Below are 25111 nucleotides of genomic sequence, written 5' to 3'. Positions count from 1 at the left end.
AAGAGAGCAGGGCTGATCCTCAAAGACTTTATAAATTAGACTTTTTATAAAAACTCTAAAAGTCAAGTAATAACATGCCTACTCCGCTTCTAAGAAAAGTGTGCAGAAACATCTCCAGCCAGAAAGACTGCTCCTGCCTACCCAAGTCAGAGAAGTTTCATCAGGCCAATAACTTCCCCTCTGTCCCCCTCCTACCGCTTGTCTCCCTTCTTCTCCCACAACACACCCCATACCTGGCGGCATTTTACACCTTCCCAGAAGGGGCTGCCAAGCGCGGAGTCGCGGAGGACGCAGGCGCAGCTCGTCTCAGGTACGCGGGAGGCCCCGCCCCTCTGCGCCCAGCCGCTCCGCGCCCAGCCCCTCGCGCCACTCCACTTCCCGCCCTGCCCCGCCCCGCCTTGCCTCGCCCCTTCGCGCCCGTCCCAAGGGGCAGGGCGGCCCTGGTGGGTGGTGTTGGAGTGGGGATGGGGAGGGAAGTGGAGGGGAGGGGGTAAATGACAGGGCAGGGGAGGCCCTGGGGAGGGTGGGCACTCGAGGCGCGGCCGCGCGAGGTGACCAGAGTCACAGTTCCCGCGGGCGGCGACAGCAGAGCGCCCACTGCCTCCAGCAGGTAACCAGCCGCGGTCGCGCTGCGCCGCCTCAGCGCGAGCGTGGGACGTGGAGACCCTGAGGAGGGCGGCGGGACCCGGGCGGGGAAGGGCGCGGCGTGGCTCAGGTGCGCTTCTCCCAGCTGGCTGCTCGCTCAGGGCTGTGGGGGGCGCCTGTCGGGGCGGCCCGGCCTTGCGGGCTGGCGTGAGCGCCCGTTCTGTCTCTTTTGTCCTTAACTTTCTCTAAAATGGGGCCGTGGTCGGGCCCCGGGGATGTTTCCACGTCTCCTCAGCGACGCCTGTGTCGCGGGGGTCTGAGGGAGCTTTAGGCCCCGCGACAGCTGCAAGCGCGGTGGTCTGGAGGGCACCGGGCTGGGCGACGAGGCGAGGGTGGGTCCCTCGCTGCCCAAGTGGGCGGCTCTGCCTAGGGGGACCCGTGACCAGGGACGGTCGAGACCCCAGCCCCGGCGGGGACGGCCGCGCGCCCCGCTCCCTGCTGCGTGCTCGGGCTTCCGACGGCGCGTCCAGGTGGGCTGTGGGCTTTGCGGAAAGAGAGAAGCGAATTTCCTTTCCCTGGCGGGGTGTGATGAGAACTTCGCAGAGAATTTTTACCTGTGATGTTTCTGAAACTTTGTGAAGTGGCGAAAGGGTGTTAAAAGTGTCACTTTACTGTGGTGTCTGCAAACCACAATCTACCCAGCTAGGTTTTAGATTTGGCTTCTGTTTCTTCTAGGTTTTCCTTTGCTATGCTTTTCTTTACGGGAGGATACTGTGGATGAACTGTGGGCTATAGTGCACACCGATAGACGTCTGTGTAGAGACAAGATAGATGCCAAACCAAGAGCACTGATTTCTTTAGAACATTTAAAATGAAGCATATAAAAAGATTGCCTTTGTTATTAAAATATTATTCTAGTTCTCCCTTTAGGTAGGCAGTTAATCACTTAATGCTGGGTAGAGACAGCCAAGGAGTCTGAGGAGGAGCATCAGGAAAGGAGGAAATCTAGGAGGCAGTGGTCTCATAGAAGCCAGGAGAGGAGAGTTTTAAAAAGGAGAGAAGTCTATCTGGGAGTCAAGAACTGATTACACCTATTGGCTTTGGAAGTTAGGAGGGGGGCTTTAACCTCAGCAGACATAATTTAAGTACAGCATAAGGGTAGAAGCCAAGTTTGAATGAATCTGAGGAGAGAATAGTGATTCTGCACTCACAAGTAAATGTGAGTTTAGAATCTGTATTTTGAGAAATAAAGGTTAGAAGGAGAGGCGATCCATTGATTAGGGAGATGATTAAAAAAAAAAAAAGAAAGAAAAGAAAAAGACAAATAAGGACGATAGACTACCTTTATGTTATCCATAATAGTTACAAATTTTAAAAATGAAGTGCATCATTTCATAACATTGTTCCTGTCTCATGGTTAAGTAGCAGAAGCTGAGAGCAAGAAGCTGAACATATTAAAAAGAACTATTCGTGATAAAGTAGTTATGCCCTGCCCATCCAAATTATGAACACGATTTTAGTGGTATTTTGTTTGGTGTGTTGGGTTCAGGTGTTACAGGTGTTTAAGTCACACATATAAACTGTGTTGGACTCTATTTTACCTGAGTTCCAGTACGTTGATGTTCCCAACTTGCTTTTAAGTTATGCGGTTCTTTTATGTATGTCCCAATGGTTCTTCTAAAGATCTTGTGTAGAAATCAGGTGTTGGGACTCAATCAGAATCTGTGAGGCATATATCATTTAGGGCCTTTGCTTCAATTATTATTATGCATTCAGGGGAAATGGCTCTTAGATTAAAATTTCTGTGTAATGAGTTTCACTTCAGTTCTTCGTTGAAAGTTTGATTTTTTTGTTGCTCAACAGTTCAGACAAATCATTTTATGAGTATTTTCCTTAGGAATATGAAAAGAATGGTTAAAATGGAAAAGGCTGGCAACCAAGTGCTGATTAGGATGTGGAGCAACTGGAAGTCTCATAATCTGCTGGTGGAAATGTAAATTGCTGTAATCATTTTGGAAAACTTTTTGGCATTGTCTGCGAAAGTAAAACATACGCATAAGCTATGCCAAAACATATACCAAACAAAATTCTAGAAAATGCAAACTAATGTGATGGAAAACACATCAATGGTTACTTGGGGGTAGGGGAAAGAGAAAGTAAGGAGGGATGGATTCAAAAGAGGTGTGAAGAAACTTTAGGGGATGATGGATATATTCATTTTCTTGATGAGATGATGCTTCCACCAATGTGTGTGTATGTATTTATTTGTATATATATCACTCATTTAATTATACATTTTAAATATGTGAAATTTATTGTAGGTAAATTATACCTCAATAAAGCTTTAAAACAGATTAAATAAAAATAAAGAAGAAAGACACATCATTTAAGTATATTTACCTCCTTCAAATAGAATAGTTATTTCAGGGTAATGTAATTATGGATAATTTTTATTTTATTCATATAGTTTTCTAAATTTTTGATGTTTTGTACCACAACCATTTATTTACTTCTTAAGTGAGAAATTATTTCATATGTGCAAAATAAGTACTTTTGACACATCTACAGATTCAGAGAATACAAATAAAATAAATACCCTTGTGCCTATGTATTGCTTAAGAGATAATACATAACCAACATTTTTTGAAGCCAACCTGTGTATTCTGCCTGATTATATCTTTTTCTTTCCACTCTCCTTGATTTTCTATATGGTTTTACCACATGTCTATGCATTCCAAACACTGTGTTGTTTAGTCTACTTTGGAATGCTGTATAAATGATATTCTACTATGTGATTCCTATGGCTTTGCTTTTTGCACATTCTATCTGTGAGATTTCTTCATGCTGATGTGTTATAGTTTGTTCACTTTTTATTGCTGTACATAATTTCATTGTGTGACTTTACCACTCTTTATCCATTATCCTGTGGATGGATATTTAGGATGTTTTCAGTCTTTTAAACATTTTTTTGCTTTTAAATTTAATTTTTATTTTTTTCCACTAAAATCTGTTTTTAAGTGACCCTTCTAATTCATGTCTCTTTGTGTTCATAATTTTAAGAACCCTCAGTTTTTCTGGAAAATACTGGATTGTTTTATAAAGTGGCTGTACCAGTTTATACCCTCACAAGCAGGATGTAAGTGTTCACTTTGTTCCCTTTTTAAGCAACGAGTAAGACGTTTCTACATTCATAATTACCTGAAATTTTTTTCTTTTTGACAATCGGGTGAGTGAGAAATGGTATCCCATTGGGGGTTTAATTTAAATCTCCTTAATTACTGGTGATGTTGAAACTTTCATAGTTTATGTTCTGTGGGTGTTTATGTCTTTTGCCATTTTTTTGGTTTGTTTTTGTTTTTTACTTTAAAGCCTGGATTTTTTTGTTTTTGTTTTTTGTTTGTTTTTTTTTTTTTGAGATGGAGTTTTGCTCTTGTTGCCCAGGCTGGAGTGCAATGGCATGATCTTGGCTCACTGCAATCTCTGCCTCCTGGGTTCAAGCGATTCTTCAGCCTCAGCCTCCTGACTAGCTGGGATTATAGGTGCGTGCCACCATGTCTGGCTACTTTTTTGTATTTTTAATGGAGACAGGTTTTTACCATGTTGGCCAGGCTGGTCTCGAACTCCTGACCTCAGGTGATCCACCCGCTTCGGTCTCCCAAAGTGCTGGGATTACAGGCGTGAGCACTCTATTTTTAGGTCTAAAAAATGGATTTCTGTAATAGAAGCTCTATATATTCTGGATATGTATATAATCCCTTGTCAGTTATGCATGTGGCACATTTCTTTTTCTCCAAGTGAGCAGCCTTTTACTTTCTTTATAGTGTCTTTTGATTAACACATTTTATAATTGAATATAGTTGACTATGTCAACTTTTTCTTTTATGGTTTGTGCTTTTGGCATCTTGTTTAACAAATCTTTACCTGCCCTGAGATTATAAAAATATAGTCTGATATTTTCTACTAAAAGCAAGGGAGTATATGGGAAATCTCTGTACCTTCTCAATTTTACTGTGATTCTAAAACTACTCTAAAAAAGAAAGTTTATTTAAAAAGTTGTCTTTCATATTTGTGTCCTTAATCCTTGTAGAACTGATTTTTGTGTGGTGTGAAGTGGGGGTCCAATTTCTTTTTTTCCCATATGGCTAATCAGTTTTTCCCAGCATTATAGAACTGAATATTCTGTTTTTCATTCCAGTGATCTACAAGTATCATAGATCAAATTTCCATATATGTGTAGTTGTTTCCAGGCTACTCTTTCTAAAACAGATCTGTTTGTGTATCCTTACCACAGTCTTATTTACTTTAGCTGTTTAAAGAACCTTGATACTTGAAAGTGAGAACAAGTTATCCACCCATGCTTCTTTTAAATTAGACTGCTCCTCAAATTAATGTTTAATTTTTTTCTTTTTAAAAGGAATAAAATGTGTTATTTAATTCTTAAATGTCTACTGTAATCACCTGAAGTCATAAATAATACCGAGGCTACTCTAAGGTAGACTGTATCGGACTGCAAATCCTTTCCTTACTCACTAGAATTAATTTTAACTTGAAAAGTAAATACAGGATTTGCATTTTGGGAACAGTGTAAGTTGAGGTATTGGACAGCCTTACCTGAAAACAGCTAAGAATGCTGTATTTAAAAAACAATTCAAAAGATAGGAATTAACATGCCAAAATCTAAGAGAAAGCTGAACGTATGAGAGACTAAAGGAGGCTTTAAGTCTTGTTTGCCCTGAGGGCATTTGCTAAACTGGGGAAACTTGATGGATTTGAATAGGAACTTGGTAGATTTGCATGTCACCAAGGATAGTTGGAAGTCAGCCCAGGGCTCATTCAATGTAGGCTAACAGACTAATTCTGGGACCACAAAGAGCTGTGATGTCACTAAAAGGGTGAAAAACTCACTCTGCCTCCTTCAAGGGAATGCAAGAAAAGTTGCCTTGATGCCAGGTAAAACAAGGAAGAAAAAAAAGCCTGTCCTTGGGAAGTTGTGACCACTAAACAGACCATGGGGAGAAGTTTTATATTACCTTGATGGTCTAAAAGTATTTCAAGATGTAAATTTTAAAGATCATTTCGTTTTTGAGATACTGACATACCATAAAATTCACCCCTTTAAAGTGTACAATTCAGTGGGTTTTATTTTTGTATATTCATGAAGCTGTGCAACTATCATCACTATATAATTCCAGAACATTCTTTTCACCTTCCCAAAAAACCTCGTACCCATTAGCAGCCATTCCCCATTTGCCTCTTCCTTCTCAGTCACTGGCAACCACTAATCTATTTTCCATGTCTGTGGATTTGCCTATTCTGGACATTTCATGTGAATGGAATCACACAATATGTGGTCTTTTATGTCTCACTTCTTTCTTAGCATAATGTTTTCAAGATTTATCTGTGTTATAGTGTGAATCATTACTTCATTTGTTTTTATGGTTGAATAGTATTCCATCATATGGCTATATACCACATTTTGTTTTCTCATTCATCAGTTGATGGACATTTGGATTGTTTCTACTTTTTGGCTATTATGAATAATGCTGCTGTGAACATCTGTGTAAAAAGTTTTTGTGTGGAAATATGTTTTCTATTCTCATAGGTATATTTACCTAGGATTGGAATTCCTGGGTCATATGGTAACTCTGTGTGAAGTGTTTGAGGAGTTGCCAAAGTGTTTTCCAAAACAGCTGCACCATTTTACATTCTCATAAGCAATTTATGAGGGTTCCAGTTTCTCTACAGCCACACCAACAGTTATTTTTTTGTCTGTCTTTTTGATTAGTGTGTGTGAAGTGGTATCTCATTATGGTTTTGATTTGCATTTTCCTAATGATCAGTGGCATTGAGCACTTCTTAATGTGTTTATTGGCCATTTGTCTATCTTCTTTGCAGGAATGTCTAATTCCTTTGTCCATTTTAGAATTGGGTTATTTGTCAACGCATGAATTGAAAATGGTCTGGTAAACAAATGCAGATATTCTCTGGAGTACACTTTCATTTTTAGCTTAAAAAGTTCTACCAGTAAAGTTTCATGGTCAATGAATAATTCATTGTCAAAGATAACCAGCTGTACAAGGAAGTAGGACATCCTGAGCGAGAATTGGCAGAATGATAGAAACTCGAAATAAACCTACAAAAACTTGAAAAACCAGTCGTAGATCATCACGATAACTATACTGGACTGAGTTTAAGTATATAAAAGACAGATTTAAAGATATGTTCAGGGATCAGGAGTCTAAAAAGTAACAGAGCTACACAGCAGGTTGAAAAAATAACTAAATGTAATTTCTACTAATGAAAAATGCAGTAATAAAAACTCAAAACTCATCTTTCAGCTTAACTACTAATTAGGAAAAATTTCTGCAAGAAAAGAAAGAGAAAATAAATGGGCAAAAATAATATTTAAAGAGATAATGAATGAGAATTTTTCAGTACTGAGGAAAGACACCAATCCATATATTCAAGAATCTCAATGAATTTCAATCAAGAAAAAGTATATACTTAGAAACATCACAGTGAAATGAAGAAAACCAAAGGCAAAGAGAAAAATCTTACATTGCTTTAGGGCCTAGACAAAAGATTTTTTTTTCCCCCCAAAAAAACAGTGATTATGCTGGCAGCTGACTTCTTTATAACAATGGTGGGACAGAAGACAATGGAATAAGATATTTTTGTCTTGAAGAAAATAGCTTATAATTTAGAATTCATAACCAGAGGAAATATCTTTAAGATTGAGAGTAATATAGGGTGATGATCAATGGTTGCTAACACTGTTAAAAAATAAAAGTTGAACATTATGTACCTACAACCTATGGAGTAGTCTTGATAAAAATAAAAAGTCAAACCTAAAAATCCATATTACATTAAGTTATAGATTGAACTATAATTTTATAGAAAAATAAGCAGAGATTTGCTGAATGACACCATGGGAATGCAATCAGCAAAATCCTATTATGATACACTCTATTGGATAAGAGACCTGGTTTCGGCATCAGAATACTTACAAGGATACTTGTAGATTAAAGGAGATTTAAGAAATATTTAAACCTATTTCACTCAAATAAGCTATAAAAAATTATAGGAAAATTGGGGAAATGTGAATACTAATAATATGAAGAAATTATAGATTTTTCTGAAAGTGTGATGGTACTGTAGTTGCATTAAAAAGAGATATACAATATAAGTATAAATATATAAATATAAGTTATATTTGGTATTAGATGTTCTTCAATATTGTCTTTTAGAGATACATACTGAAATATTAGAGATACATACTGAAATATTTATAGATAAATTTATATCTTGATTTTTTTTTTTCAAAATTTCTGGAAGTGGGAGGATATTGTGGAAAAAAGTTTAACTATGAATTGATAATAATTAAAGCTAAGTAATGGGTCCATGTGGATTTATTTTATATTTGCTATACTTTTGTATGTTATTGATATTTTTCACAAAAAAATATAAAAATCAGGGACATTTTCAGATCAGCAACAACTGAGAGGATTTTCTACCAACATACCTTCACTGAAGTAAATCATAAAGGATATTAGCAAAAATAATATGATCATACATGAATAGTTGGTGATGCAAGAAAGAATGAAATGGAAGGAATGTAAGAAGGAATGAAGTGGAAAGTAATTGGTGAAATATGTTTGTAAATACAAATGAACACTAACTTTACAAAAGAATAATAATGTTTTCTGGGGTTTTAACAAGATAGAATCAAAATATGTGCAATGGTGACGTCATGCCTAAGTCACACATGGGTTGGCATGTAAAGGAGCTAAAAATCTTTAATAGTGCTTTTACTATGCAACAGGAGAATATAAAAGGACTAACTTTAGACTTTGACATGTTAAGTGTGCATATTAAAACAACCAAAGTAACTAAAGAAAAGGAAATTGAGTGTATAAAATTTATAGTATACAGAATAATGGCCTCCCAAAGATTACCATGTCCTAATTCCCAGAACCTGTGAATGTTACCTTGCATGGAAAAAGTGACTTTGCAGATGTGATTTAGGATTTTGAGATGGGGAGATTATCTTGGATTATGGAGTATCCAGGTTGGCCTAATGTAATTACAAGAATCTTATTAAATGAAATAGAGATTGTAGGAGATTCAGAGTTAGAGAAGACGTGACAATGGTAGCAGGGGTCAGAGAGACTGGAAGATGCTGTCTTGTTGGCTTTGAAGTGGAGGAAGGGGCCATGAGGCAAGGAATACGCGTTTCTTCTAGAAACTGAAAAAGACAAAGGAATGGAATTTCCCATAGAGCCTCCAGAAGTAATGCAGCCCTGCCAACACCTCTACTTTAGCTCAATGAAACCCATTTCAGACTTCAAACTTCCAGAACTGTAAGACAGTAAGTTTATTAAAGCCATTAAATTTGTGGTAATTTGTTGCAACAGCAGTAGGAAACTAATACAATATCCAATCTATTGGAGGGAAAACAATGAAGATCATAAACACTCAGTCAATCCAAGGAAGGATGAAAGGAAAGAAAAAGAAACAGAGAACAAGTAGGACAAAAAGAAATCCCAGGATAAAATATAGGTTTAAATTAAAATATATATCAGCCAGTTATCTTAAATATAAATGGAATAAATATTACAGTCAAAAGACAAAGAGTGTTTATCTGGACTAAAACACTTCAACTAAATGCTGTTTATAAGAGACATATCTAAAATATGAGGAGACAGAAAGGTTGATAAACAAATGGAAACAGTAAACAGAAAAGGATATTCCATACAAATGCTATCTAAAAGAAAGCTACATAGCTATATTGCTATCAGACAAAATTGTTTTTAGGGTAAACACATTTTTAGAAATTAAAAAGTTACCATAATGATAAGAGATTTAAATCACCAATATGTTAAAACAGCTTTAAATCTTTATGACTGGACTAAATACAGTTAAAATACAAATAAATACAAAGATTGTCAGAGTGGATAATATAACACAATCTAACTACATACTACTTATAAAAGTAACCTTGAACATAACACAGAATGATTGAAAAGAAAGTGATGGAAAGAAGATATAACATGCAAATATTAACTGAAAGAAATTCTAGTTATATCAGACAAAGCCAACATTAAGGGACGTATTACTAGAGATCGAAAGGGAGATTAATAAATTTGTATGCACCTCATAAATTAGAATCAAAATATGTGAAACAAATCTGATAGAACTAACAGAAGAAATAGATATATCCACAGTCATAGTTGGAGTTTTCTTTTTAGATGCTAATTCTTTTTTTTTTTTTTTTTTGAGATGGAGTCTCGCTCTGTTGCCCAGGCTGGAGTGCAGTGGCCGGATCTCAGCTCACTGCAAGCTCTGCCTCCCGGGTTTACGCCATTCTCTTGCCTCAGCCTCCCGAGTAGCTGGGACTACAGGCGCCTGCCACCATGCCCGGCTAATTTTTTGTATTTTTTACTAGAGACGGAGTTTCACTGTGTTAGCCAGGATGGTCTCAATCTCCTGACCTCGTGATCCGCCCGTCTTGGCCTCCCAAAGTGCTGGGATTACAGGCTTGAGCCACCGTGCCCGGCCTAATTCTTTAATTTTTTGTAGAGATGGGGGTCTCCCTATATTGCCCAGGTTGGTCTTGAACTCCTGGACTCAAATGATCCTCCTGCCTTGGCCCCCACAAAATACTGGGATTACAGGCATGAGGCACTATGCCCTGCCAAGATACAAGATTTTAACATGACTAACAAATTTGATTTAGTGATGTACATGGAGCATTGCACCTCAAAGTTGCAAATGTACATGGAACATTTATTAAAATTGATCATATACTATGCCTATCATTGATCATATACAATTTCCCTGATCACAGTGGAATTCAGCTATAAATCAATATCAATAAGATAGCCAGAAAATCTAAATTAAAGAAAAACAAAAGAATAAGGCAGATGGAGAACTGAAATAGGGCTTTGTTATTAATAAAGCTAATATAGAAGAGTATGGCATGTATCTGCAGGCAAGTAGTTTTTCTAATACAGACAAATCTGTCTCAAAGAAACTAGAGACATTCCCACCCTAACATAGTTCAAAGGAGCAGAAGTAAAAAAGAGAAATGGTGTGTTTCTAGCACATCAGGTAGTTATGTTTTGAAGCTTGGTATTTGCAGAAGGAAGTAGTGGAAGATGAGCAAGAGAAGGGTCACATATTGTATTTAGCAGAATAAATTTTATCCTGAAAGTGACAGAGAGACATAGCATTATTTAAAGCAGATGAAGGACCTTAGCAGCACAGTGGGGGGATAAAAAGAATTTGAAAGGCAGACCTATTAGCTGGCTCTCTGTAATTTGGGATATCATAACATCTGAATCAAAACAGTCAAATTGAGAATAGAAAGGAAGGTGTGAAAATCACTAGGATAGCTGGGCGCGGTGGCTCACACCTGTAATCCCAGCACTTTGGGAGGCCGAGGTGGGTGGATCATGAGGTCAGGAGTTCAAGACCAACCTGGCCAAGATGGTGAAACCCCGTCTCTACTAAAAATACAAAAATTAGCCGGGCATGGTGGCGGGTGCCTATAATCCTAGCTACTCGGGAGGCTGAGGCAGGGAATTGCTTGAATCCGGGAGGCAGAGATTGCAGTGAGCCGAGATTGCACCACTGTACTCCAGCCTGGAGGACAAAGCGAGACTCCGTGTCCCCCCCCCCCCCCCCAAAAAAAAAATTACAAGGATTAAGGCACTCTACTCAACAGAATTCTAGCCGTTGCCTATTTCACAGTTCACCTTCTAACCACTCTTTCTGTTGCTTGGTACCTTGCAAAATAATGCAAAGTGGGTACAACTCAAAATCTTTGCAATTTCTGGAATGCTCCACCATCAAGAACTTTGCTAGCTGATCCTTTCTTGTGTTTATGTTCCAGCTGGATTGTTAACCTCCTCAGAGAAGTCTTTTCTGATTATACAAAGTTAACATTAGTTCCTCTTGAATCCTGGTTAATTTTCCTCATTGGATTGAATGTATCATATGTTTGTCTATTTTTCTGTTTGTCTCCCTCCTCTGTGGTAAGCTCTTCAGAAGCTTGTCTGTCTTGTTCACTATTTTGTCTTCAGTGCCTAGCACATTGCCTAGTACATAGTAGATGCTCAATAAATGCTTGTAAGTAAGTGAATGGATGAATTGGATGTGTGGATTATGGGAGCAGAAGGACTCAAGAATGGCACTCATATTTCTGGCTTAGTTATTAGCTGGATAGTGGTACTGTAGTAGGAAATTCCAGAGGAAAAGCAGATTTGCAGGGGAAAGTCATGATGATGTACTGCCCTTCATTTGTGAGAATACCATAGGCAGGGCTGTTCCTAGACTGTGTCAGGCCAGCATAGGCAAATAAGCCCTTTGGGAACCCCAAACAGAGAGTGATGTTAAAAGTATTTTAACAACTTGTCCTGCATGACCACTGACCATAGTACTGGAGCAGAGTCATGGAGGCCCCTGCTTTCTCAGACATTTACCTCAGGGGTACATAGTGGGGAGTTAAAGTGACTAGGGTGCTTATAGCTTTTATCTATTGATATGGAAGTATTTAAGTCTTTTTACAGTCTGTCCTCATACTAGAATGTTCTAGCTAAATGTCCTCATATCATTCCTGGCATTGGGTAAAGTGCCTAGCATGAATCAGATCAGTTGTAAGTAGGATCTGATAATAATAAATATAATAATGATGCTGCTGATGGCAGCAAACATTTATTCTTAAAACAGCCCTGCCACTAGTTTTATACTTTATGTGCATTACTTTGGTTGATCATCACAATAACCCTAAGAATTGTTTTTGTTGTTGTTGTTGTTGTTTTTGTTTTTTAATTGATGAAGAAGTTGAAGGTTAGATTAAGTAACAGATTTAAGGTCATATAGCTAATAAGTGAAAGTTACAGGATTGGAACCTAGGCAGTATACTTTTAACCATTTATATTTGCTTTTCCTTGTTGCTAAAAAAGCAAACATGTGGCTATATAGATAGCCAGCACATAGTCTGTTAACCTGACTGGTCCTGCCCTTCTACCCATATCCTACCTAAAGCAATGTGGTATGATAGAAAAAGTTGTGAAGCTTAGGGTTTGGTTCTAAACCTAACATTATCTAGTTGCTTGACTCATTATTTTCTTGGGTAGAATTAGAAGGACTTTGATAAAATGATTTCTTCTTTTTTTTTTTTTTTGAGATGGAATTCTGCTCTTGTTGCCTAGGCTGGAGTGCAATGGCATGATCTCAGCTCACTGCAACCTCTGCCTCCCGAGTTCAAATGATTCTCCTGCCTCAGCCTCCCGAGTAGCTGGGATTACAGGCATGTGCCACCACGCCCGACTAATTTTATATTTTTAGTAGAGATGGGGTTTCTCCATGTTGGTCAGACTGGTCTCCAACTCCCAACCTTAGATGATCCCCCCGCCTCAGCCTCCCAAAGTGCTGGGACTGCAGGCATGAGCCACCATGCCTGGCCCTGATAAAATGATTTCTAAGCCTTCTGCTCTGTTAATGTTTTTGAGGCTTCTTTTTCTGTTAATGTTGCATAATTCTGTTTATGTATTATTTTGTTTCAGGTTTATTGAGGTATAATTGATATGTAGTAAGTTACATATACTTGAAATCTACAATTTGATGTTTTCATTTATGTATGTACCTATGAAACCATCACCACAAATCAAGATAATGAGTATAGGCTGGGTGCGGTGGCTCACGCCTGTAATCTCAGCATTTTGGGAGGCCGAAGCGGGCAGATCACAAGGTCAGGAGATCGAGACCATCCTGACTAACACGGTGAAACCCCGTCTCTACTAAAAAATACAAAAAATTAGCTATGTGTGGTGGTGGGCGCCTGTAGTCTCAGCTACATGGAAGGCTGAGGCAGGAGAATGGCATGAACCCAGAAGGCGAAGCTTGCAGTGAACCGAGATCGTGCCACTGCACTCCAGCCTGGGTGACATAGAGAGACACCGTCTCAAAAAAAAAAAAAAAAGGATAATGAGTGTATCACCCCCACAAAGTTTCCTCCTGCCCCACCAAGTCCTTCCTTTCTGTCCTTCTCTGCCCTTTGTCTCCCCACTCCTCACTCTCCCGAGGCAGCCTCTGATCTACTTTTTGTTCCTATTGATTAATTTCCATTTTCTACAATTTTATGTAATTTGAATCACACAGTGGAGTTCAGCTACAAATCGGTATTAATAAGATAGCTAGAAAAGCCAAGCTGGAAGGGATTTTGGTAGAGATTGTGTTGAATCTCTAGACCAATTTGGGGAGTGTTGCCACCTTAGCAATATTAATAATATTAACATTTTAATGATATTACATCTTCCAATCCATGAACATGGGATATCTTCACAATTATTGAGCTGTTCTTTAATATCTTTCAGTAATGTCTTGTGGTTTGCAGTGTGTAAGTCTTTTACTTCGTTTCTTAAAAGTATTTGTATTTTAGTTTTTTAAAAATGTTATTATGAATGGAATTGTTTTCTTAATTTCATTTTTGGACTGTTCATGGTTAGTATATAGAAATATAATTAACTTTTATATATTCCTCTTATATCTTGTAACCTTAGTGATCTTCTGATAAGTTTGTTAGTGAATTTCTCAGGTTGTTTTTTTTTTTTATTTACAAGATCTTGTTGTCTGTGAATGAAGAGTGTTTTACTTCTTGATTTCCCAGATGAATGCCTTTTACAAAATATTTTTAGCCTAATTGCCCTAGCTAGAATCTCAAATACAGTGTTGAATAAAGATAGAGAGAGTAGAAATTTTTTTTTTCATGGCTTTAGAGGGAGACTTTCAATCTTTCAGCAGTTCCTGTGATGTTAACTATAGATTTTTCATAGATGCTGTTTATTATGTTGAAAGATTCTCTTCTATTCTCAGTGTTTTTATCACGAATATTGGATTTTGTCAAATTTTTTATCTATTGAGATTATCCCATAGTTTTTGTCCTTTATTCTGTTAATATGATGCATTACATGAATTGATTTTCAGATGTTAAACTAATCTTACTATCCTGGGATAAATCCTGCTTGGTTATGATATATAAATCTTTTTATATGTTTCTGGATTTGACTTGCCAGTATTTTGTTGAGGATTTTGTGTGTATATTCTTGAGGGGTATCCATCCTTTTATTTTTAACTTATCTGTATTTAAAGTGTTTCTTGTGTAGGCAGCATATACTTGGATGATACTTCTTTATCCAGTCTGGCAATCTCTGCCTTTTAATTGGCCTATTTTAGAGCATTTACACTTGTGATTCTTGATATAATGAAGTTCAAATCTATCATCTTGCTATTTGTTTTCTACTCCTCCTATCTGTTCTTTGTTCCCCCTTTCTTTTTCTGCTTTCTTTTATTAAGTGAGTATTTTTAGATTATTCCATTTTATCTCCTTTGTTGGCTTATAAGCTGTAACTCTGTTTTCTTATTTTAGTGGTTGCGTTAGGGTTTATAGTACATATCTTTAACTTTCTACAGTCAGTCCTCAAATGATATGATACCACATCACATATACTATAAAAACCTTGTAATTATTTACTGTTATTTCTCCCCCTGGGCTTGGCGCTTCAGAGAGAATTTTGGCAGTACAAACAAAATTACATATATACACCTTTTGACTCCATAGTCTTATCTCTAGGAATCCATCTTACAGATGTATACTGAGAAATATCTGAGAAATATGTTTGCACAAAGCTACTGTGGCACTATTTCTAATAACAAAAGATGAAACAATTTAAAATTTGATCTTAATTTCAACAGAACAGCTATACAAATTGAGACCATAGGGGAAATTTGAACAGTGAACAAGTAGTTGATGGCATTATTTTACACACGATAATACTATTATGGTTATGTTTAAAAAGAGCAATGTTTTAGAAATATTTGATATGTTACCATTCATTACAGTTACTGTTTGTATTAATACTTGAAATGATTCACCTTCAGCCAGTGAGAGCCCCTTGAAGTTAACTCCTAAGTCCTTTGCCACATCTTTTAGAGATCATTATTTATGTATTTATGGATGAAATTATATGATTAGAATTTATTTCAAAATAATCCAAAGGACAGGGTAAATGGGGAGGCAGAGATGAAATAAGATTTGCCATGAGTTGATAATTATTTTAATCTGAGTGATTAAGGTTTTGTTATACTTCGCATATGTTTAAAACCTCCTGTGAAAAACGTATGGAGTTTTTTTAAGTAGGCATAAATGAAGAGAGTGCAAATAGAACAAAGGCACTGAGACCAAGGACAATAGGAAATTGGACATGAAGTTCTTACACATTTAATTTCCTGGTAAATATAAAATAGACTTCCTTTATTTGCACTATGTCTTATTTGTAGTGTCTTTTTGTATGTATGTGATGTAGTGCTTAAGGTATACTTTTCTATTAGTGTAACTCTAAAGATTAAAATAATTCATGAAGTATGCAGTTTATTTGTTTATTGGTGCCCGTTATAGGGCCTTTGAATTACCAGAATAATTGATCTGGAGGAAGTGAATGTTTTCTCACACTTTTTATGCAGTGCCATGTTTTCTTTTAACTTTTGCTTGGACATAGATTTAGATAGATTAGGTGAAAGAGAAAAATTGTTTTAGTTATACTGTATGTGTATTTATTAGAATATAATAATGAATAAACTTTCCTTTAAGATACTTAGTTTCTTTCCCTATCAGCTTTTTAATTTCGTCTCCATTTCTCCTAGTCTGTTTTTATTTATCCCTGTATTCTCCTACCTCTCTAACCCTATCTCCTTTACCACGCTCTCTTTACATTTTTTAAATATACTTTTTCTTTACTTTTCAAATTGACCAAATTGTATGTATTTATTGTATACAATGTGATGTTTTGAAGTGCCTATCCATTGTGAAATGATTAAATCTAGCTAACATCTGCATTACCTGGCGTAGTTATTTTTGTGGAGAGAACATTAAACATCCAGCCTTAGCATCTCTCAGGAGTACCACAAATCTTCATTAGCTGTATTCACATGGAGTACAATAGAGCTATTCAACCTATTTCTCCTATCAAAACTAATTTTGTGTTCTTTGACCAGTGCTCCTAAATTTACTCTGCTTCTCTATCTCAATCTTTTTCCCCTTTTCTCATCTTTCATCCTTTTTTCAGTTTATAACTTTCACTGTTTCTTTGAACATTTTTTCATCTCTTTTCTTTTACATTTTGTGTTTTTCCCCTCTCCTTTTCTTACCTCTTTCTCCATCCTTCTTTTTCTTCTTTGATTTCCCTGCCCTTTTGTACCTCTCATCTTGCTCTCATCTGCATTTCTCCTTCCCTCTCTCTCCGCTTCATTCTACTCTTGCCCTCTTTATTTCTTATCTCTCTCTCTCTGCCTCAGTTCACTCTCTCCTGCTGTCTAGTCTCCACTCTCTATTTCTAGGTTTGCCCCTGACTTTTTTTTTTTTTTTTTGATTTTTCCCTTTTCATCTCCCTTCCCAAACATTTCTTCCTAATTCTGTGTGCTCTTGTCTTAGGTTCTTGCTGTTTTATCAGCAAATGTCCGAGTTTACCGCTTTCTTTTTTCTTATTTCTCTCTTTTTTTCTTTGTTTTTCTGTGTTTCTTCCATGTTGCTGTTCTTTTTCCACACTGTCCCTTCTCTATCTCTCTCTCTCCCTCTCTCTCTCTCATAAACACACCCCCCCCTTGTTACTCTGTCTCTCCACTCAATCTTCCATCTTATTTTTCATGAAAGAAAATTGAGAATGGAATTTTTCTTTTTTTCAGATTTTAATATTGAGATTGTTCATTTAGTAATTTTTAAACATATAATTTTAATAACTTATAAATAAGTTATACAAGATTTCATATGGTTAGAAAAATCTGTCTTCCTCTTAAGTATTTTTGTTTCAGAATCCTCATTATGTCTTAAAAAGACGGATAATGTGGTTTATTTAGTAATATCTAATGGTATTAAGCATGACAAGCAGGTTAACTTGTTTTCTATTCTACCAACAGATTAATATTAAGATTGGAAGTTTGTATCTTTTGCTGGATATTGGAAATTGAAGTAATGGCAACAGAATTTATAAAGAGTTGCTGTGGAGGATGTTTCTATGGTGAAACAGAAAAACACAACTGTGAGTTTTGTTTTGACTTCAGTAACATTTATGTAGCACCTCCTTCATTTGTGGCATTTTGTAATACAAAGAATTAGGCATGTTTTCCAACTTCTTGGGGGAGGCAGAAACATAAGGCACACTAAGTAAATATTCCATAACTTCAAGTAGTCTGGAGCATAGGGGAGAGAGAGATTAATTCAACCCAGGGCATATGTAAGATATTACCATAAAGAAGATTGCATTTGCCATGGAAATCTGAATAGGAATTTAGGAAGCTGGTTGGGAAGAAGGAAGAGAAGCTGAAAATTGGACATGGGCATTACAGGTGGATGAAATAGTACAGGCAAAGGCAGGGAGGGAAGAGAAGTGTGTTTGGGAGACAACATATTCTGACCAATGTTTTGATTTAAATAGAGACAATCTTCAGTATTTATATAACATTAAAAGTGTCTTGAATGAATGAATGACCAATGGGGAAGAGACCCATAACTATGAAGACTCAAATTTATTAAGGACCCCTGGAGAGTTCTTTTTCTATTGCATGGCTTCCTTAACTCTTCTCTGGCACTTTTATTTCCTAATCTGTAGCAGAGCTTCATAGTATATTTGAGTATGAAGGCTTCTTTTTTACATTAAAACATTTCATAAATTTCTACAGAATAATACTTGTACTTTCAGTCTACAGATAGCATTATATATATATATATATCTATATATATATAGAATAACTTACCTCCCATCTTAAATCATGTAGCTTAGGAATCACATATGATTCTAAAGAATGAATAAAATGGGTCATAGAAGCTATGACTGGGGTAGCTGCTATTATGAAGTATATCTAGGGTCAGAGTGCATTTTATTTTGTGATTTGGTTGTGATTTTTATAGGCTTGGGAACCTTTAGCTTCCTTGTAGTGTTGCTCTATGTAATTAAGACTGATGTTAACCGGTAGTACTGACAAGAATTGCTTTTGTTGGCAGTAGTTTTAAATGACTAGATTTTTACTCGAAAGCACTGCTGACTACAAAATAAAATTGTTTTCCGTCTATGAATTCTTGTGGGAATAAGACTTGAAAGCAGCTTTTACCATTATGATAAGTTAATGCACTTTAACAATAGTGTATTAATTGCTCAAATACTGTCTGGACAAAATTAATGTAGATTCCATAAGTGTTTGGTAAGAACCAAGAGTAGTTTATATGTCAGGAATTTTTTCTAAAATGGTTAAATAAATATTGAAGTATGCTAGGTTTAGATTATTATATGTAACCTATATTCATATTTGTGACTTTTTTCTTTTCTTTTTTCTTTTATGTGCAGTTTCTGTGGAAAGAGATTTTAAAGCAACAGTCCCACATAGTCAAAATGCTGCTATCTCTGTACCTCCATTGACTTCTGTTTCTGTAAAGCCTCAGGTTGGCTGTACTGAGGATTATTTGCTTTCCAAATTACCATCTGATGGCAAAGAAGTACCATTTGTGGTGCCCAAGTTTAAGTTATCTTATATTCAACCCAGGACACAAGAAACTCCTTCACATATGGAAGAACTTGAAGGTAAACAATAAAATAGCAGGATTTAAAAATCTATATGTAACATATAAGTGCTGTTATTTTGCTTTTATATATTTTTTTGAGGTGGAGTCTCGCTCTGTCGCCCAGGCTGGAGTGCAGTGGCCGGATCTCAGCTCACTGCAAGCTCCGCCTCCCGGGTTTTACGCCATTCTCCTGCCTCAGCCTCCCCAGTAGCTGGGACTACAGGCGCCCGCCACCTCGCCCGGATAGTTTTTTGTACTTTTTAGTAGAGACGGGGTTTCACCGTGTTAGCCAGGATGGTCTCGATCACCTGACCTCGTGATCCGCCCGTCTCGGCCTCCCAAAGTGCTGGGATTACAGGCTTGAGCCACCGTGCCCGGCCGCTTTTATATTTTTAATACAAAATTCATATAAAATTTTTTTATTTTACTTTTTATATTTTACTCTTTCTGTAGAAGAACTTAATGTGCAGTAGTTTTAAGGTCCCTTTTTGAAATCTGATCATAATACAATAATTTGTATGTAGATTTGGCCTTTTTTCAAGAAATAGTATATAATTGGCCCTCCATATCTGTGGGGTCCACATCTGTGGATTTAACCAACTGCAGACCAAAAATATTCAGAAAAAAAAAGAATGATTATGTCTGTACTGAAAATGTGCAGACTTTTTTCTTGTCATTTTTTTCCCTGAATAATACAGTATGACAACTATCTCAACAGCCTTTACATTAGGTATTATAAGTAATTAAGAGATGATTTAAAACATATGGGAGGATGTGCATAGGTTGTGTGCAAATACTACACCATTTATATAAGGGACTTGAGCATCCATGGATTTTGGTATACATGGAGGGCTGGAACCAATCCCCCACATATACTGAGGGATGACTGTAATTAGAATACCTCAGTTATCCGTCACATGTCTAGAATGAAAAAGTAAAGGAGTTATTTTGTATTGGTTAGTAAACATAGAAAACATGTTTCTTATTTATTTAATTTTCTAATATTTGGTTAATAGTCACTTTTCCTTCCCTTCTTTCTTCACCAGTCTTTACTTCCCAGTCTAAATAGTTACTTGAATAAGATAGATCCATTGGCTGAATGTGGCTGATGTAGAAGCCAAATTATTAGAGAGAAGATGAAACAACATGTAGCTCTTGTCTTGTTTTTTTAAAAACAATTTGTGTTAGTCCATTGAAATACCGTAAGTCACAATGGCTTTTTTACACTCAAAATTTTATTAGAAAAATTTCAAACATATAGGAAAATTAAAAAAAAAAAACTTAATAGTGAATACCTGTATGTCCACCACATAAATTCTGCCATTAACGTTACTTACTATACTTGCTTTATCAAATATCTGTCTACCTATCCATTCTTCTATCCATTAGTAATCCACTTTTTGGAGAGGAATGAATTTCAGAGTGAATTGAAGACACCAATATATTTCCTTGCAAGCGCTTAAACATATATATCATTTACTGGGTCCAACGATCTCTTTACAGTTTTCTTCTTTTGGCATAAATTTTACACACAACAAGCTGCCCAAGTGAATGTCTGTAGAATTTTGTGTGTATTTGTTGAATTTTAAGTGTATATTTGTTGAATATTGACGAAAGTATCTGTCAGTGTAATCCAAATCTCTATCAAGATCTACAATATTTGTCCAAATATTTTTTGTCTTGTCTTCTCTCTTTTCTTCTTCTGGGATTCCAATTATACCTATGTTGAACCTTTTGATATTGTTCTATGTGTCTCTGAGACTTTTTTTTTTCCAAGTATCTTTTTTTCTCTGTTCTTTAGATTCAATAATACTGATCTTTTTTTCAAGTTCACTGTCTCTTCTGTTATCTTTAGTCTGCTGTTAAGCCTATTCATGAATTTTTTATTTTAGACATTGCAATTTTTAGTTCTAGAGTTTACATTTGGTTCTTTGTTATAGTTTTCCTCTACTGCAATTTCTTATTTTTACATTATTGCAAACCTATTTTCTTTTATGTTTTTAAGCTTTAAAATCTTTATCTGCTAATTTCAGCATCTTGGTCATCTAGGTTTGGATTCTGTGGATTGCCCTTTTTCTTGAAAATAGATCACATTTTCCTGTTTCTTTGTATATGGACTAATTTGGGGTTGTATTCTTGATATCAATATCAAAAATATTGAATGTTACGTGGTGGAGACTCTAGATTCAGTTATATTCCTCTGAAAAGGTTCCTTCTTTCCTCCCTTTCTCCCTTCTTCTCTTCTTCTCTTCTTTCATCCCTCCCTTCCTCCTTCCCTTTCTCCTTTCCCTCCTGATATGGTTTGGATGTTTGGCCCCACCAAATTCATGTGATTCCCAGTGTTGGAGATGGTGCCTGGTGGGAGGTGTTTGGATCATGGGGGCAGATCCCTCATGAATGGTGTAGCACCATCCCCTTGGTGGTAAGTGAGTTCTAGCTCTGAGTTCATGTGAGATCTGGTTGTTTAAAAGAGCCTGGCACCTCCACTGCCCATCTCTTGCTCCTGCTGTTGCCATGTGATGTGCCTATTCTCTTTTTGCCTTCTGCCATGATTGTAAGCTTTCTGAGGCCCTGATTAGAAGCAGATGCTTGCACCATGCTTCCTGTAAACCCTGCAAAGCAGCGAGCAAAGGAAACCTCTTTTCTTTATAAATTACCCAGCCTCAGATATTCCTTTATAGTGACACAAACAGACTAACACACCTTCCTTCCCTTCCTTCCTTTCTTTCTTCCTCCCTTCTACCAGACAAGTAAACTGATTGGACTTAAACTACAAATCTTGTCTTGGGTGGCAGCTCTTGGGTGGTAGTTCAGAGATGAGACAGATATTTGAAAAGGCTTTATTTACAGAATTTTGGAATCTCTCCTTTCCAGGATTCCCATCTTACTTTCCTGCAGCTCCGATTTCCTTGAACTCTACTTTGTGCCATTACCTTTTTCCCCAGAGTCATCTCCTGTCCAGATTTGTATTATTTTCTTTACTCTTCATTGCTTTCAGGGTTTTTATTTTCTTGCTTTGTTTTAGTTTCGATCTAGAGTTTATTGTTACCTACAAGAGAGTTGGGTCTGGTTGGAGTGATTTTTTAATTTAAATTAGACTTTAAATTAAAATTTGTTTTTTTTGAGACAGAGTCTCACTGTGTTGCAGGCTGGAGTGCAGTGGCGTGGTCTTGGCTTACTGCAACCTCCACCTCCTGTGTTCAAACAATTCTCATGCCTCAGCCTCCTGAATAACTAGGACTACAGGTGCATGCCACCACACCCAGCTAATTTTTGTATTTATAGAGATGAGGTTTCATCATGTTGAGCAGGCTGGTCTCGAACTCGTATTCTCAAGCATTCCACCCACCTTGGCCTCTCAAATTGCTGGGATTACAGACGTGAGCCACCATGCCTGGACCAGTTTTAATTTTTTAAAGAAGAGAAAAGATGAACCCAGTGCCTGGCCTATCATCTTACTTTGCGCATATCAGTAGTGTTTCTCAAAAATAATTTTAAAAAGTTCTGGCTTACAGAATACGTAATCAATTGATCTTTCTCTTTTTTTCATACTTGTTAACAACATTGGGATTAAACCACACAGTCTTATAAGTTGTTTTATCCACATAATATATTGTGAACGTTTCATATTTGTGGCTTTTTGATGAATACATAGTATTTCTTCATATGGATATACGATAATTTGTTTAATGAATTTTCTATTATTAAATAATTTTGAGTTTTTACTCTATTATTTTCATAATCAGAAAAAAGATAAGAAATATCCACCTGGCAGTATGTGATGGTTTTTCTTATGTTCTTGACATTGTGCTCACTAGAAAACATTGCTTTTTGAGTTGAATGAGGAAGAAATTGGTTAACCCCTAAATTATAGGTCCACTGAAGAAGTGGTAAAACCATCTGATTTTTATATATTAGAGAGAAAATTACTTTTATTAGAGTCAAGAAAGTAAGGTGGTACCTAATTATAGAAGTTAAATATGTTTATGTGTGTATGCATATGTGAATGATGGGTTGAGAAAAGAGAAGATTTTGAGTGAATAGGGCAGACTGCTATCAATAATGATTAAAATTGTGTTGCAAGCACAGTCATGAATCATTTAACAATGGGGATATGTTCTGAGAAATGTTGTTAAGCTATCTTATAATTGCATGGACAATGTAGAGGCACTTACACAAACCTAGATGGTGTAGCCTACTAAACACTTAGGCTATATGGATACCTTATTTCTCCTAGGCTACAAACCTATACAGTATGTTACTATGCTGTATACTATACTGAATACAGTATTCAGTACAGTAAAAATATGGTATAAAAGATAAAAGATGATACACCTTGTATTAGTCTGTTTTCACGCTGCTGATGAGTAACATACCTGAGACTGGGTAATTTATGATGAAAAAGAGGTTTAATGGACTCACAGTTCCATGTGGCTGGGAAGGCCTGACAATCATGGCAGAAGGTGAAAGGCATGTCTTACATGGCAGCAGGTAAGAGAGAATGAGAGCCAAGCGAAAGGGGAAACCCCTTATAAAACCATCAGATCTGAGACTTATTCACTACCACGAGAACAGTATGGGAGAAACCACCCCTATGATTCAATTGTCTCCTACCAGGTGTCTCCCACAACATGTGGGAATTAGGGGAGCTACTATTCAAGATGAGATTTGGATGGGGACACAGCCAAACCATATCACTCGGCCCCTGGCCCCTCCCAAGTCTCATGTCCTCACATTTCAAAACAATTATGCCTTCCCAACAATCCTCCAAAGTCTTAACTCATTTCAGCATTAACTCAAAAGTCCACAGTTCGAAGTCTCATCTGAGACAAAGCAAGTCCCTTCCGCTTATGAGCCTGCAAAATCAAAAGTTAATTACTTCCCAGATACAATAGTAGTATAGACACTGGATAAATACACCCCTTCCAAATGGGAGAAATTGGCTGAAATGAAGGGCTAAGGGCCCCATGTTAAGTCCACAATCCAGCAGGGCAGTCAAATCTTAAAGCTCCAGAATGATCACTTTTGACTCCATGTCTCACATCCCGGTCATGCTAATGCAAGAGGTGGGTTCCCATAGTCTTGGGCAACTACACCCCTGTGGCTTGGCAAGGTGCAGCCTCCCTCCCAACTGCTTTCACGGGCTGCCATTGAATGTCTGTGGCTTTTCCAGGTGCACAATGCAAGCCGTTGGTGGATCTACCATTCTGGGGTCTGAAGGACGGTGGTCCACTTCTTACAGCTCTACTAGGCAGTGCCCCAGTGGGGACTCTATGTGGGGGCTTCAACTCCACATTTCCTTTCCATACTGCCCTAGCAGAGGTTCTCCATGAGGGCCCTACCCCTGCAGCAAACGTCTGCCTGGCATCCAGGCATTTCCTTACATCCTCTAGGTGGAGGTTCCCAAACCTTAATTCTTGACTTCTATGCACCTGCAGGCTCAACCACATGGAAGCTGCCAAGGCTTGGGGCTTCCACCCTCTGAAGCCATGGCCCGAGCTGTACCTCAGCTCCTTTAGCCATTGCTAGAGCAACTGGGATGCAAGGCACCAAGTCCCTAGGCTGCACACAGCAGGGGGGCCCTGGCCCTGGCCTATGAAACCACTTTTTCCTCCTGGGCCTCTGGGTCTGTGATGGGAGGGGTTGCTGCAAAGGTCTCTGACATAGCCTAAAGACATTTTCCCCATTGTCTTGATGATTAACATTTGGCTCATTGTCACCTATGCAAATTTCTGCAGGTGGCTTGAATTTCTCCTCAGAAAAATGTGTTTTTTTCTATTGCGTTGACAGTCTGCACATTTTTCGAACTTTTATGCTCTCTTTTAAAACTGAATGCTTTTAACAGAAGCCAAGTCACCTCTTGAATGCTGTGCTGCTTAGAAGTTTCTTCCACCAGATACCCTAAATCATCTC

General features: G+C 37.3%; 1 protein-coding gene across 2 annotated transcripts in view; it reads left to right on the top strand.

Moving 5' to 3' along the window:
• The first annotated feature begins 455 nt into the window (after positions 1 to 455).
• Positions 456 to 25111, top strand: part of TC2N (tandem C2 domains, nuclear) — a 50652-nt gene continuing 25996 nt past the window's right edge. For both annotated transcript variants that reach the window (XM_025392885.1, XM_025392883.1), the window contains exons 1-3: positions 456 to 610; positions 17560 to 17681; positions 18984 to 19217. In XM_025392885.1, the coding sequence (XP_025248670.1) occupies positions 495 to 610; positions 17560 to 17681; positions 18984 to 19217 (472 nt within the window). In that variant the 5' untranslated portion in view covers positions 456 to 494. The remainder of the gene's footprint in view (positions 611 to 17559; positions 17682 to 18983; positions 19218 to 25111) is intronic.

Source organism: Theropithecus gelada, chromosome 7b (assembly GCF_003255815.1).
Source record: "Theropithecus gelada isolate Dixy chromosome 7b, Tgel_1.0, whole genome shotgun sequence".
NCBI classification, from domain to species: domain Eukaryota; kingdom Metazoa; phylum Chordata; class Mammalia; order Primates; family Cercopithecidae; genus Theropithecus; species Theropithecus gelada.
This window is presented reverse-complemented; position numbering and strand designations above follow the sequence as displayed.